The following is a 12,814-nucleotide window of genomic DNA, read 5'->3' on the forward strand; positions in this document are numbered from 1 at the left end:
GACAAGGAGAACTAGATCATGTGGCTTTTGCAAGTTGCCAAAGGCAATGTAGGATTTTGAACAAAGGTACTTTTCTTTCTCTGGGCACAATTGTCATTTGATACTTTTCAAGATACCAAGACTCTTCCAAGTGACTGACTGAATGGCTGTCTCACTGCTGTCTTGGACCTGGATCCCAAAGCACAGATTAATGCTTTCCTAGGCCTGGTGGTGGCCGGAGCTGACACTACCTATCATCTTGTCCCCGTAAAAATCAGATCATTTTCTTCACTGCACTTGCAAGACTTTGAGGCCAAACACTTGAAATGAGCAGCAGTCTGGCATGCTAGTGGGATAAAGATGCCATAAACAGCATCTAGGAGATGTTGTCCCTTACTAATATGCTTCAGAGGGCAAGGATGAGTGGCTGAGTGCCAGGAGACCGAAAGAGGACATGTACATCTTTGTAAAAAACGTGTCTCCAACTTCAGGCCTTTTACAAATAAGCACATGCCTGTGCCTTCAGGCTATATTACAAAGTAACTCTTGTTACTAAACTGAACTAGGCCAGACCACAGTCCCCTAAGGTGGTATTTCTCAACCAGTGGGTCACAAAACCAAAAGCAGGTTACAAATATATGAAAGGGTCACGAAAGAACTTTAAAAATGGATCAAAATCTTAAAAAATGGATTTTCCTTTAAAGGAGAAAAACATGGGATACCATGGCTTTTGCCTTGCAAGCTGGCAGAGTTCCAGCCTGCAAGGGGCTGCTTGGGGCCCCCCTATCCCTCACCCACTCCCTGTCCAACACACTAGAGCTGTGGCCCAGGCGCAGGAGTGAGGGCCATTGAGTCAGGACTGGACATTGACGTTTACAAATGGGTCCTGGTACACAAAAGGTTGAGAACTGCTGCCCTACAGCACTAAAATTACAAAACAGTGGATCTGATCTGGAGGGCCTGAAGTGATGTGTTCACCCTCATCCATGAAAACTGAGAAGGAGTCTGACCACTGTGAACACGGCTAGAAGAGAGTTCCGTTGTCCAAGTTGTTCTTGAAGCTGCATCCCAGGAACGGGAGGGAATATGTAGAGGATACTTAAACTGTGTCAAAATATAGAGATAACAATTGACCACTGGGATTACGCAAACAGGAAGAAGTGGAGGGAGAAGGTAAAGGGATCAAGGATGCAGCTCTGCGGGATTCTCAGCAAAGCTGGAGAAGGGATGAAAAGCTGCCTTATCCCCTGGTTACACAATCATGGTAAAAATTCATAAATGAGAATAGAACACAGCTCTTGATCCCAGAGCTGTACTGGTTCTCTGAACCACACAAGTTGGAAGTAACATTAGTTTTCCTTGCTGATGTGAGTGTAACTGTGCTAATATGCATAAACAAATAATCACCAGAAGTGGCGAAGGTGAGTAAGTGCTATGCTTCTGCTTACCAAAAGCAGAATTGTACTCCCAGAGTAAAGTTTGTCTGTTCTAAACTTAGAGCTGGATTCACATGCTGTGACTGGGGGGATGTAGTGTATACTCCATTTAGTTTAATGGACATGCTGTCACAAAACTGCAGTCATAGTGATAAATTGTGTCCCTGACTGGTTCACTTCCTCATGGCAGCTGCTAACTGCTCTAAAATTAAACCACACATTTGCAGTTTCCATGTATAATTTTATTTTCTGGAAAGCTTGGACTGGTTGAACACACGGAGGAGGATTTCAGAACTGAACTCGCATGTATGTCTTCCTCAGACTTGGTAGTTTCTTCCTAATTCCAGGAGTTGATGTCTTGAATTAAATGTTTGGTGGGGACTATTAGTAGGAGTCTGTTGGTGGCTTCCATGTATTATGCCTTCAGTACAGAGTTTGAACTTGCCATTGCCATGATGAGGATAGCAAAAATGGACTAAGATGGTCAGGAACAGGTCATGTTGATGTTCTGGGAGGAAAAGGAGCTGTACCAGCTGGCAGAAGAGTTCACTCTGGAAAGGAAAGGGCAAGAGCAGTGAGGAGGAAGGCTTCCTTTCTTCCCACTGGGTTCCTACTAGTCTAGAGAGAGCTCAAGAAGTAACACCCCTATAGAGCACAATTCCAAAGGCAGCAAGCTTTCACAGAGGTAACAAATCTTAGCTATAGAATTAGAATTTATGATTAAACATAAAATAGGTAAAAACAAAGTTTTTGGAAATGCATTGAGTAAAAGTACCCAAAAGCCTCTTAACTCTGACCACCAACTACAGAGGAATCTATCAAAAACCAAGAGAAAAATCCAGTCCTAAACAATGACCATATTCAACACAGCAGTAACTCAAAATGGAGAAATAACATAAATAGACTACATTATTTCCAGTGACAGTCTCAATACTGCAGCTTTGAAAGTGGTCAGCTTTTCTCTCTCAAATCATTTGGCAAACTCACTCCCCTTTGAGTACCAGGCACAACCACCAGAAAGAAAGAATATTTATTTTTCCCCCCGCATCTCTCAAGAGTAGCTACAATTACAGCACAGGGAAGTAGTTAGCCATATTAAGCAAGGTAGGGTGGAATTCTACTCTGCTTTCTGTCTATAATTAGAACAATCTTTTTGGTCAATTACCTAAAATTATACAGGGCTGGATGGGTGCAAGTGTTATCACTGTTGCACGGTACGAGCTATCTTGCCTGAGATTTAACAGTTCTCAAAGGACAGACCAAAAATGAAGGCATTACACTTCTACCAGGAGAACTGCTGCTCTCCTGGTAGAAACTAGAAGTGTACAAACATTTTTCAATAATATTTTGGCCAGTAACTAAATATGATTTGGTCACTGCTCTCACAGGCTTCTGAAGGAAGGAAATGCAAGAGCCACAAGCCTGAACAAGCGGTTGGTGTCTGAAGCAGTGTATCTCACTCTTGGTCTAAGGGTGGAAGTAATAGGATTCTGCCCTGCACGTGTCAAGGGCAAGAGGCCCAGCATCAGAAAAAGGCACTGACACAGATAACTTCATGACAATGGCATGTAAAAGCAGCATGCAGGGCTCACTTTTAGAATCCTTCTCTTGAAGGCTGCATCTACATTTTCAAGTGCATTCGCTGGTTTTGAGATATTTTTTTAATTTAAATTTCTGTCACTTTCTGTATCCAGGTGCACTTTTTGGTGCATAGAAGTTATAACCATTCAAGTTTAAATATTTTAGCCATTTATGTGTGAATTATGCTCAACAGTGATCTGCATTAGCTAAGTGGTAAGTACTTAAACATAGGCTGACACACAGAAGATGTTTTCTGTTTGGTCTCTTGCCATTAAAGACAGATCACAGAATTTGGACCTGGACTTATAGTTATGTATGCATCTACTTCAGTGGGAGTCTAAGACACTCAAGGAATTGTATCCACAGTCTCCAGTACTAACAAGAACAGTCTTTATATTAGCAATCTGGACACTCCTATTTAATCCATCCAGCTGTTTAAATCTTCTAATAATTACATCTAATGCTATAGGCACATGGAGAAGCCCTTTTCTTAAAAACTTGTGCTACAGATTGCCTGGAAAAGGGATCAAAGACTAAATGAACTGAGTCTTACATTTCTGCGTAAGCAAAAGAAGTTGTAACATCTGTATTTAACGGACCAGTACCTTTTTGCTCTCAACTAAACACTGATTTGATCATCCGGTATGTGATGTGACTTCCTGGCTGAGTGATACCAAAACAGTCTTCCAAGTGGCTTTTGCTTGGTGTTTCTTTCAAATGAATAGGCATTGCTTTTCCCACAGCACTCATCAGTTTTATCTCCAGTGGGCCCAATTTTAGGTATTCCTTAAAAAGAGAGAGAATATTATTTTTCATCAGCAACTGCATACTAAGAGGCAGAGTTGTTTTATAAGACAAGTGGTTTTCCTTCAAGTCAACTTTGTCAAAATACTATTATGGGGCTCCATAATTTCCATATTAGTGTGCTTAGTTTACAAGTAAAGAGGTTTTTCCTCACACCACCAACTTTGTTGACTCAGCCTGGGACTGTGGAGTCCAGCTGTGGGATTTCATGGTCACAGTTAAGCTGTTTCTGCAAAGCCAAATGATGGCTACAGTTACACCCATGGAACTCCACTGGTGCCAGTGGATTTGAGGAGCTGTAACAGTCTGAAACGTAACCAGAGTTAATGAAGCACAAGCAACTTGCTGGCTTGCCTTCTCCCCTGTGTGTGCTCTGCAAGACTGACAGGAAAAGAAGTAAGAAAAATCTATTTTGTCACTTGAGTGACCCACCGAAGCTCTGACAGAAACAGGTCCGTCAAGCAGGCATCTTTCCTATGCTTTTCAGAGTAGAACCTGTGGCAGAAAGCCACCTTGGTTTCTCCCCAAAATCTCTGCCCCGTGACTGTGATTAGATGGGCCAGCAGAGGATTCACACCTCAGCCTGTATCTTTAGGTAACTTGAGCTGGCTGCATTCCTGAGGGGGGGGAAACCTGCTCCCTCTGCCTACGTGACAGAGGACACAGGGCCGAGACAGTCCCTTCTCGGGGTGGTGGTGGCTACGTTACCCCCAGGCTAGCGAGTGTGCTCCGGGAGAGGGGTCGGCCGAGCATAAGGCGCCCCTAGGGAGGCATTTGGAGCCTGGAAGGTGGGCGGGCGCAGGGAGGTGGGCGGCTCAACGCAGGAGCGCCCCGTACTGACCCGCCACACAACCACTCCTGACAGTCTTGGCAGATCAGTCTTTTTGGAATTGTTTCTGGCTAAACTTCCCTTATGCTGTTGGGAAGTGTTGCTCTTATAGCCCTGACCCAGCAACCTTCTTACATTTTGAATATTTTCCGGTAGAACAGTCTGAGAAAAACAAAATTGCTAAGGAATATCTTTCATGTGGAGACCAGATATCGGGGACTGCACCAGCTGTATCTGAGCTCCCTGTCTCCTGTTTGTTATGCTTGTCCATTACAGTGTTTCTACATGGCACAAGACGGAGATGCTTTGAGCTAGCTCAGGGCTATCCAACCTTTTCTTTGGTGTGTGTAGAGTGAGTGAAGCCTGGCTCCTCCCCTTGCCCTCTCTTCCCAGCGAGACATGCTGTATGGGTAGCTCCATCGCATGCTGCCATGTGCACATCCCACCACCTCCCTTGCTATATGCACAGCATGCAAAGCCTAGCTCCTTTCTTTGCCATGTGCACATCATGCAGAGCAGAGGCACTCTGGAGCCCTTGCCACGTGCACAGTACAGGCAGCCCAGTCCCCTCCTATTGCACTGCCCTGCTCCCAGGAGCAGAGGCCAGAAGCTGGAGAAAGGAGCCCAGAAAATCCTGTCCTTACTGCAGTGGGAATAAGGGGGAAGAAGGGGAAGTGTGGTTGGGTAGCAGCTTGCAAGCCATATGTCACCTGTGGACTGCCAGCAGAAGAGCCCTGAGCTAGCTGAAGCCAAGCTAGATTCTGAGCCAGAAGCAGAAGAGCTGCATTAGCATAGGGCTGTGGCAGTCCCTTCTGACTCTATAACCTAGTCAATGCTGATGCTGTTGTACTGCCTCAGCTCTAGACCAAGTGCCTGCAGGCCTGGGTAGAGTATCTCTCTGCACTAACATACAGAGAATCTCCTGCTGAGCAGAAGCAGTTCTTGGAACCTTGCATGGCAGTTTCCCGCTTGGAAAAGAAATCCATGATACAGCAGGAATGTTCTGAGGTCACTTGTTTCCACTATGTGCTCAAACCCCATTTCTTCATACTAGGGACAAGATTAACAGACAGTGCACATCCCTGCAGACTATTTTTAGCCCTGCTTGTGCCTGCTTTTCCTTCAGGCCTGGAGAAAAAGGCACTGCATTTGAAAACTTGTCTAAGTTCACCCCAACCATGTAGTTGGGCCAATAAAAGATAATACTGCCACCAGGCAATTTTTGTGCAGCTTCTACAGCAGCAGTTCTCAACTAGGGTGCTATGCAATATTAGTACTGTCAGGTGTACTGACACATACACACGATCACAAGCTAAGCACAGAAGAGATTTCAAATAGGAATGCATAATAGCATCAACCTTCTGACCTGTTATGCTGCATCTTTGCAGCAGCAGAATTGCCCTATTATTTTTCTGCATTCAAGAAATGAGTGAGAGCTAAGCTGGCATTTTCTGAGGGGTACCATGAGTCAAGATAGAGTCACCCCTCTAAGATTTCTCTTCTCTGCACTTCATAAAAACCAACTAGTCCAACTGCTGAAATACATCTGAATCTGCTTTCCTCCTTCAGCCCTTCACAAGGAAAACTGTAGCAAAAGCTTCTTCTCAGGCACCATGTTCTGGAAATAGCAGCCTGAACATTTGCTTTCCTTTCAGCAGCTGTTGTATACTGCACATGATAGTCAAAAAGGACTGGGGCTCAGATAAAGGAGAGCCTGCACTATTCACTTCATGACTGCTCCTTACTGGCACCTGTGATTGTGGGGATAGTCATCCTCGGTGCTTATACATTGTGACCACTAAGGTGCAAGCCATTAGCACTTTTTACTGAACTACTGAAAATTGAATCAGTCCTGATGGCGGTTTGCTTCCCTGATTACAATATGTTAATATCATGCTGAATAAAAGAAGCCCCACTGATTTTGAAATCTATACCTGGAAATCCTTTTGATCTTCATACAACAAGCTATCGAGAGTTGGAGGCATTGGTATTCCACACAGATACTCGTAACTGTCCTCCATCTCGGACTGCGTATCTGACATTGCTGCCTTCTCCGTGCTCCATGCTCCAGGGAGTTCCATGCTCTTAGGACATTCATTTCTATCATCTGTCTCTCCTTTACAGAAAAGTACAATGATATGTAAGGCGTTATACTTTGAAAAAGTCAAAATTAGGACTTATAGATGGACATGATCTTTATCATTTGGGAGGCTAGAGACCCCAAAATATGTATCATGAATAAAAAAGAACTAGTTCTATCCCATAGTGCAAAGGCGGCCAAGCCTGCAGCCTGAGTGCCACAAGTAGCACATGGCAGACTTGGGAGAGGACAACCAGCACAGTGGCAGTTAGGGCAGAAAGCAAAAGCTGAGCAGCAGATTGGATGAGAGAGGGATCATAGTGGTATGTGGAAAAGGTGTGGGGTTAATTTGGGGCACACTTTCCAACAAGGTTGGCCTCCACTGTTCTAGCCAATGAGTGCCTTTGCACGAGCACAGAGGCTCCTTAAATGCTCTGTAATTATAGTGCATTGGTGCAGACTTGATTAATCAGTAATTACTGCATTCCAGCAGCCTCCTGCATCTCGTGTATCAGCATTCTCAAGCTTCAAAATGGTGGCAGGGGCACTTGAACTAAAGCTTGTCAAACAAGCTTTAGTTCAAGCATCCTTGCTGCCATTTTGAAGAACAGGGATGCTGGTACATGAGACACTGCAGCCAGCACTTTAATTAAAGCAGCTCTTGGAGCCACTCTAATTAAAGCACCTCCCCCCACCCCCCCAAGCACGTGTAAAAGTGCCCTATGAGTCAAGCCACTGGAGTACTGCTACCCTGAACACAGCATATCTGCATCATACACTAAAATTGAGTAACTCCTGAGATGATGGTTAATTTGGTACCTTTTCTTAGAAAATTTTTTAGTTTCCCTGGAGGGTCACCTGGCCAGTGAGAGCTGTTCTCTTCTTTTGCTGAGAGCTCCACAAAGGAGCCAGAGCAGGAGATGGATGACTAATGGAAAATGCAAGTGATGCTAGGGAGCCACCTTGACTTGCCTGACTGCAGGTGTTCTAGGGCCTACTTCCTTCTCTGACTGGCCAGAAATTCCACAGCATTTGGCTATATAAATCAATGTGTTCATGATTTCCAGGATTTTTTATTATAACTCATTTCTTCTGCTTCTCTGTTTCTCTTGGTTTACTTTTTCTCTTACTCACACACAGAATTGGATTAAATTGAATACTTCACTTTTGACTATAGACTTGGAAGGAAAGAGGGGAGACATTGTTCAGATTTCTGGGTTTTTTTATTTACTTTAAGATGTTTTGTTCTCTGTTCGACTGTCACCATGGTTGACACATGCCAAGGGTATGTCTGCCCTGCAGTGACAGCAGTTGGTGTAGACATACGTGAGCTAGCTCAGGCATTACTAGCAATGCAGCCTGGCCAAGTGCCCAAATAATAATCTGCTTCTTGGGTGGAATTTGCTAACTAAGATTAGCCATGCTGCTAACAGTACCTGAGCTAGCTAATTTAAAGCTAGGTTGGGTATGTCTACATGTGCTGCATTTTGGTTACGTTAAGCGATTATTGTTGCAGCAGATTATTCACATTGCAAAGACCACTGTAATGCCTCATTACTCATAATGTTCTATGGAGTTTTGGCACGGGTAGTACCTGAATGCTTTCCACATGCTAGTCCTTCCAAGTTTGCACTAAGCAATTCATCTTCACCCTGCAGGCCAGCTCCCTGGGTAAGAAATAAAGGCCTGTGGAATTAAAAAACAAATAACAGAAAATTCATATTAAGAGTTCTGAACTTTTCTCTAGCAACTAGACTGGGGACTCTGCTGTCCTTCCTCAAGAGACAGTCTAAAAACTGTTTGACGTTTAACCACAAGCTCAGAATAGGGTAGATGTTTAAAATGCAATGGAGACAGCCAGCTAGATCAGTGGCTAATGCACTTTTTTTTTTCCCCTAGGGCTTTTGTTCAAGTCTGTCCATAAGACCAAAAAAAACCAAATGTTTAGTCTCAGATCACTTCACAATCCAAACCACAGCTGGTAGCCTTTACTGAGAAGCAGTCCAAAAAGAGCTTGTCACCCCTTGTGTGGCTGAAATCAAGAAGGTGGTGCACAACAGTTTGCTGGTCACAGTGCTTGCAAAGGAAGTGGGAGACCTAAGTTGGCTTTCCTGAGCCAGAGATGACTCAAACCCACACCTGTCTCCCAGGTGACTGCCCTAACCACCAGGTTAAAGCCTAGTCTGGTGGGAACACTTGCCACCCTTCCTGTTGAAGTTGAAGCATTGTGCTGAAAGGGTGCAAGAGTGGCGAGACCAGGATGGCACCAAGCAAGAGGGAACCTGCCTCTAGCGGTCAGAACACAGCTGGGAGCAGAGGAAACCCCGGGTTACAGTCCCTGCTCCAAGGCCTGTTTAGGCATTTTACATTAGACCAGTGGTTCTCAACTTTTTTTAGACTTGAGGCACCCCTTGGAAAATGCCAGCTTAGTTTTTACTTGTTTCTTTAACTACAGAAAAATATTAGAATAATTCTGTTGCAAAGAATCCAGGAAGACCGCAAAAGGACAAAATGTTTTTAACACTATGGATTCCTTTTTGAAGTCTCTGGTTTCATCTTGTGAATCATTTTTGTACACCTACCAGTGCTAACATTGTGTGGCACTCTGTAGCACCTCAGTTGTGAATCACAACATGAGACAGCCATTAGTCAACAAACAGAAATAACACTAGCAGCAGGGACCCAGAACCCAAGCCTCCCATCTCAACAGCCACCATGTCAGATGGGTGTCTACCTCAAAAAAGGACTGGGTGCTCTGGATCCTGAGTGGATGGAGGCAGGATGAGTCAGGCACCTAAGCTCTGGAGTGAGGCAGGAGCTCATATGCACCCTTGTGCTATTAGCTAATTGCAGGCAGCTCCCCACTCACCTTCTGGGCTCTTTGAACCACCCTCTGAAGTCACCTAATTGTCCCCATTGCCAAAATGGGGTGCTTAGATGCCTACCCCAGTGTCTTTTAACTATCCTTCTGTGGTTAGGTACTACAGTGGATTTAGCCCTAGGTCTGTAAATGGAGCCATTTTTACCTGGATATTCTAAGATGTTGCAGTCTGCAGTCAGACAGTATCTGTATCATATATATATTTTCTTCTTCTAGCAGCTGAGCAGAGGCTTCCAAATCACTTACTTCCTTTTTGTAAACTTCAACCTGTTAGAGATAAGAACAACTAAGAGGTGTAGGTACCAACCTTTATTTTTGCTGGGGGGGAGGGGCTCTAAGATGGTGGATATGTACCCCCTGTCCCCAGTGTGTGGGGAACAGGGTGGGCGTGTGGGGAAAGGGGGTGGGCACAGGCAATGTGTGGAGGGTGGGCAGGTGATACGGTGGGGGTGCATGTGCACATGTGCCTGGCACCCCCGCCCTCCAGTCACCCTCCCTGCTCCCCCCAACCCCAAGCAGCCCCTTGCAGGCTGGAACACTGCCAGCCTGCAATGGGAGACCCCCAGTTTCCCATGTTTTTCCTCTGTTAAAGGAGAAAATCCACCTTTTTTTACAGTGAATGGAAAACCCGGATCCCTGACCTCAATCATCATTCCTAAGAAATATTACATAATTTTTCTCAGGTTTGGGCCCTGACATCCCTCTTTCCGAGGGGGGCCAGGGGCTTGGACCCCCATGTACTTGGCACCTATGCTATGAGGTAATCTTGGAAAGAGAGAACAAGAGAGATGAGGTAATCTAGGAGGGAGACAGAGAAAGAGAGGGAAGGGTTTAGCTGTATACACTAACAGGTTTTGCTATCCTATCAAACTGGTCCTTGCACAGATGCCACTATCCTGGCAAGACTGCTTTCACCAACACAGTTTACACCAGATCCCACAAAACACCTTTCATGGATACACCTATGAACTTCACAAATCTACTGGATACAAAAAATCATGGACTAAATACAGACATTGGATTTATGGCACATTATAACCTGCCTGCCATCCAATAACCCCAGGTGACCTGTCTGCGTTTTAGCCACTACATGCTCTCACCTGTTTCCCCCACTAATACCTGTCTCACATTTTTGTCTCCCATCCCCACTGATCTTCACTGCCACGCATTTGCATTCCTACAGACCTGCATTTTGCATATTGGTGTAAGCTTCTCTTTTACCCAGAAAAGCACACAAACTCTCCCTAAGCCTGAAGAACGGTGTTTGTGCCCAAAAGCTTGCAAAAAAACAAACTGTCCAACTATTTAGTTGGTCTAATAAAAGTTATCACATTTACCCAAAGAACTTTTTCTGCCAGAGGCGTATAGTGGCACATCTATGTCAGGAAAAGTCACACACCTAACTGCCTGTTCCAGCAAGGATCCCAGCAGAGGCAGGGTCCAGGGGCATCCTGAATTCTTACCTTATCTCCCTCACCAACTTCCTTGGTTGCCTTGTGAAAAGGGCTGTATTCTCAGTTGGTATGGAGACCAACCAGCACAATTCTAGGCCCCCTGATAACCTAGTCAGCCTCTGCCAGGTTTGAGTCAGCTGTCTCTTTTAGCCAGCTTACTTAAGAAAAACCTAAGCATGACTCAAGCAGCTACACAATACACCTCAGTCCTAACGTTTTACATCTCCACTCATAGTTCTCAGCTTGCTTGGTCTCCACTCCCCACCTTTGCTCCAAACTCCCACCTGGTCTTCACAATCTACCCTGGATCCCAATTTAGCCTCGTTTCTCCGCTCCTGCCCTGGCTCTATTTCTGTTTCTGCCTAACTGCCCCTGCATCCTGGATTCCTCAGCTCCTGAGTCTCTGGCACTGTCTTCACCACAATTTTTGTGTTTTATTCCATGTCTTCATTCTGAACCTGCTGGTTTCTGAACTCTGGGTCAGCTCCTTACTTGTAACATTAGATTCTCCCCTTACTTCGGACACATGCTTCTTTAGACAACCTAAGCCTTGTTTCAAATGCTCTAGACAACACAGGATGTGTTTTCATCCTAAGAGTTAGCTCGGGCTGTTCCTCAAGTGTTGCTGCTAACCAAAATCTTGTCCTTGTACAAAACCCTCACCTGAACTTAGTGTGAGCTGGCTCATCCTAGACTGTAAGCTAAAGCCCAGATCGTTTTTATTTGGGCTGGAAACTTGCCCAATACACAATACAGGATACAAATGCAGGTGCATTCAATTGCTGATAGTTTTATGGTGCTGTCTCCCAATTCTCTTCAAACAAAGCATCTCAGGTTACTGTAGCAGACAAACACCCACATCACTTTACTGATATATGCATGGGTATATGAGATGTGTGTGCTACGGAAGACAGAATTATGCTGGGTACAGCTTGACAGGGTGGCTGCGCACACAAGGCCCTAGCTAACCCAGGTGCCGCTCACCTAAGTTAACAATGCACTATTCACCATCTGACTCAGCTTGTAGAAGGCCAAAATGGCACGGTATTCACCAGTACAGGCAATTGTGATGTGTCTTGAGGCTATGTAATGATGTAGTTTTGCACTGGCCAGAGCATAATTGGAGTTGCAGCTACAAGGGATGTGAAGGGTAACAAGAAGGATTTCTACAAGCATGTTAGAAACAAGGTCAGGGGAAGTGTGGGTCCCTTACTGAATGTGGGAGACAACCTAGTGATACGTGATGAGGAAGAGGCTGAAGTACTCAATGCCTTTTTGACCTCAGTCTTCACAGGCAAGCTCAGCTCCCAGACTATGGCACCTGGCAGCACAATTTGAAGAGGATGTGAACAGCCAACGGTAGCACAAAAACAGAAAAGATGCGTGCATACAAGTCCGTGGGGCCAGATGGGATGCACTCAAGGGTGCTGAGGGAGTTGGTCAATGATTGCAGAGCCACTGTCCATTATCTCTGAAAACCTGTGGCAATCAGGGGAGGTCCCAGACCATTGGAAAAGGGCAAATACAGCGCCCATCTTTAAGAAAGGGAAGAAGGAACTACAGATCAGTCAGACTCACATCAGTCCCCAGAAAAATCATGGAGCAGGTCCTCAAAAAATCCATTTCTAAAAACTTGCGGAAGGTAGTGATCAGGAGCAGTCAGCATGGATTCACCAAGAGCAAGTCATGCCTGACCAACATGATTGCCTTCTATGATGAGATAAATGGCTTTGTGGATATGGGGAAAGCAGTAGACATGATGTACCTTAA

At 45.0% G+C, this 12,814-nt stretch overlaps 1 protein-coding gene across 3 annotated transcripts in view; it reads right to left on the minus strand.

The window, feature by feature from the left end:
- Positions 1-1,608: 1,608 nt before the first annotated feature.
- CCDC83 (coiled-coil domain containing 83) overlaps positions 1,609-12,814 on the minus strand; it is a 36,299-nt gene continuing 25,093 nt past the window's right edge. For 2 of the 3 annotated variants that reach the window (XM_090030626.1, XM_090030627.1), the window contains 5 exons: positions 9,736-9,857; positions 8,304-8,395; positions 6,564-6,745; positions 3,602-3,782; positions 1,609-1,966 (listed from right to left, as the gene is read on the minus strand). In XM_090030626.1, coding sequence (XP_089886752.1) covers positions 3,612-3,782; positions 6,564-6,745; positions 8,304-8,395; positions 9,736-9,857 — 567 coding nt within the window. In that variant the 3' untranslated portion in view covers positions 1,609-1,966; positions 3,602-3,611. The remainder of the gene's footprint in view (positions 1,967-3,601; positions 3,783-6,563; positions 6,746-8,303; positions 8,396-9,735; positions 9,858-12,814) is intronic. The other variant, XM_090030625.1, reaches the window with a different exon arrangement.

This window comes from Crocodylus siamensis, chromosome 1 (genome assembly GCF_052110815.1).
Source record: "Crocodylus siamensis isolate JL-2025a chromosome 1, ASM5211081v1, whole genome shotgun sequence".
NCBI classification, from domain to species: Eukaryota; Metazoa; Chordata; order Crocodylia; family Crocodylidae; genus Crocodylus; species Crocodylus siamensis.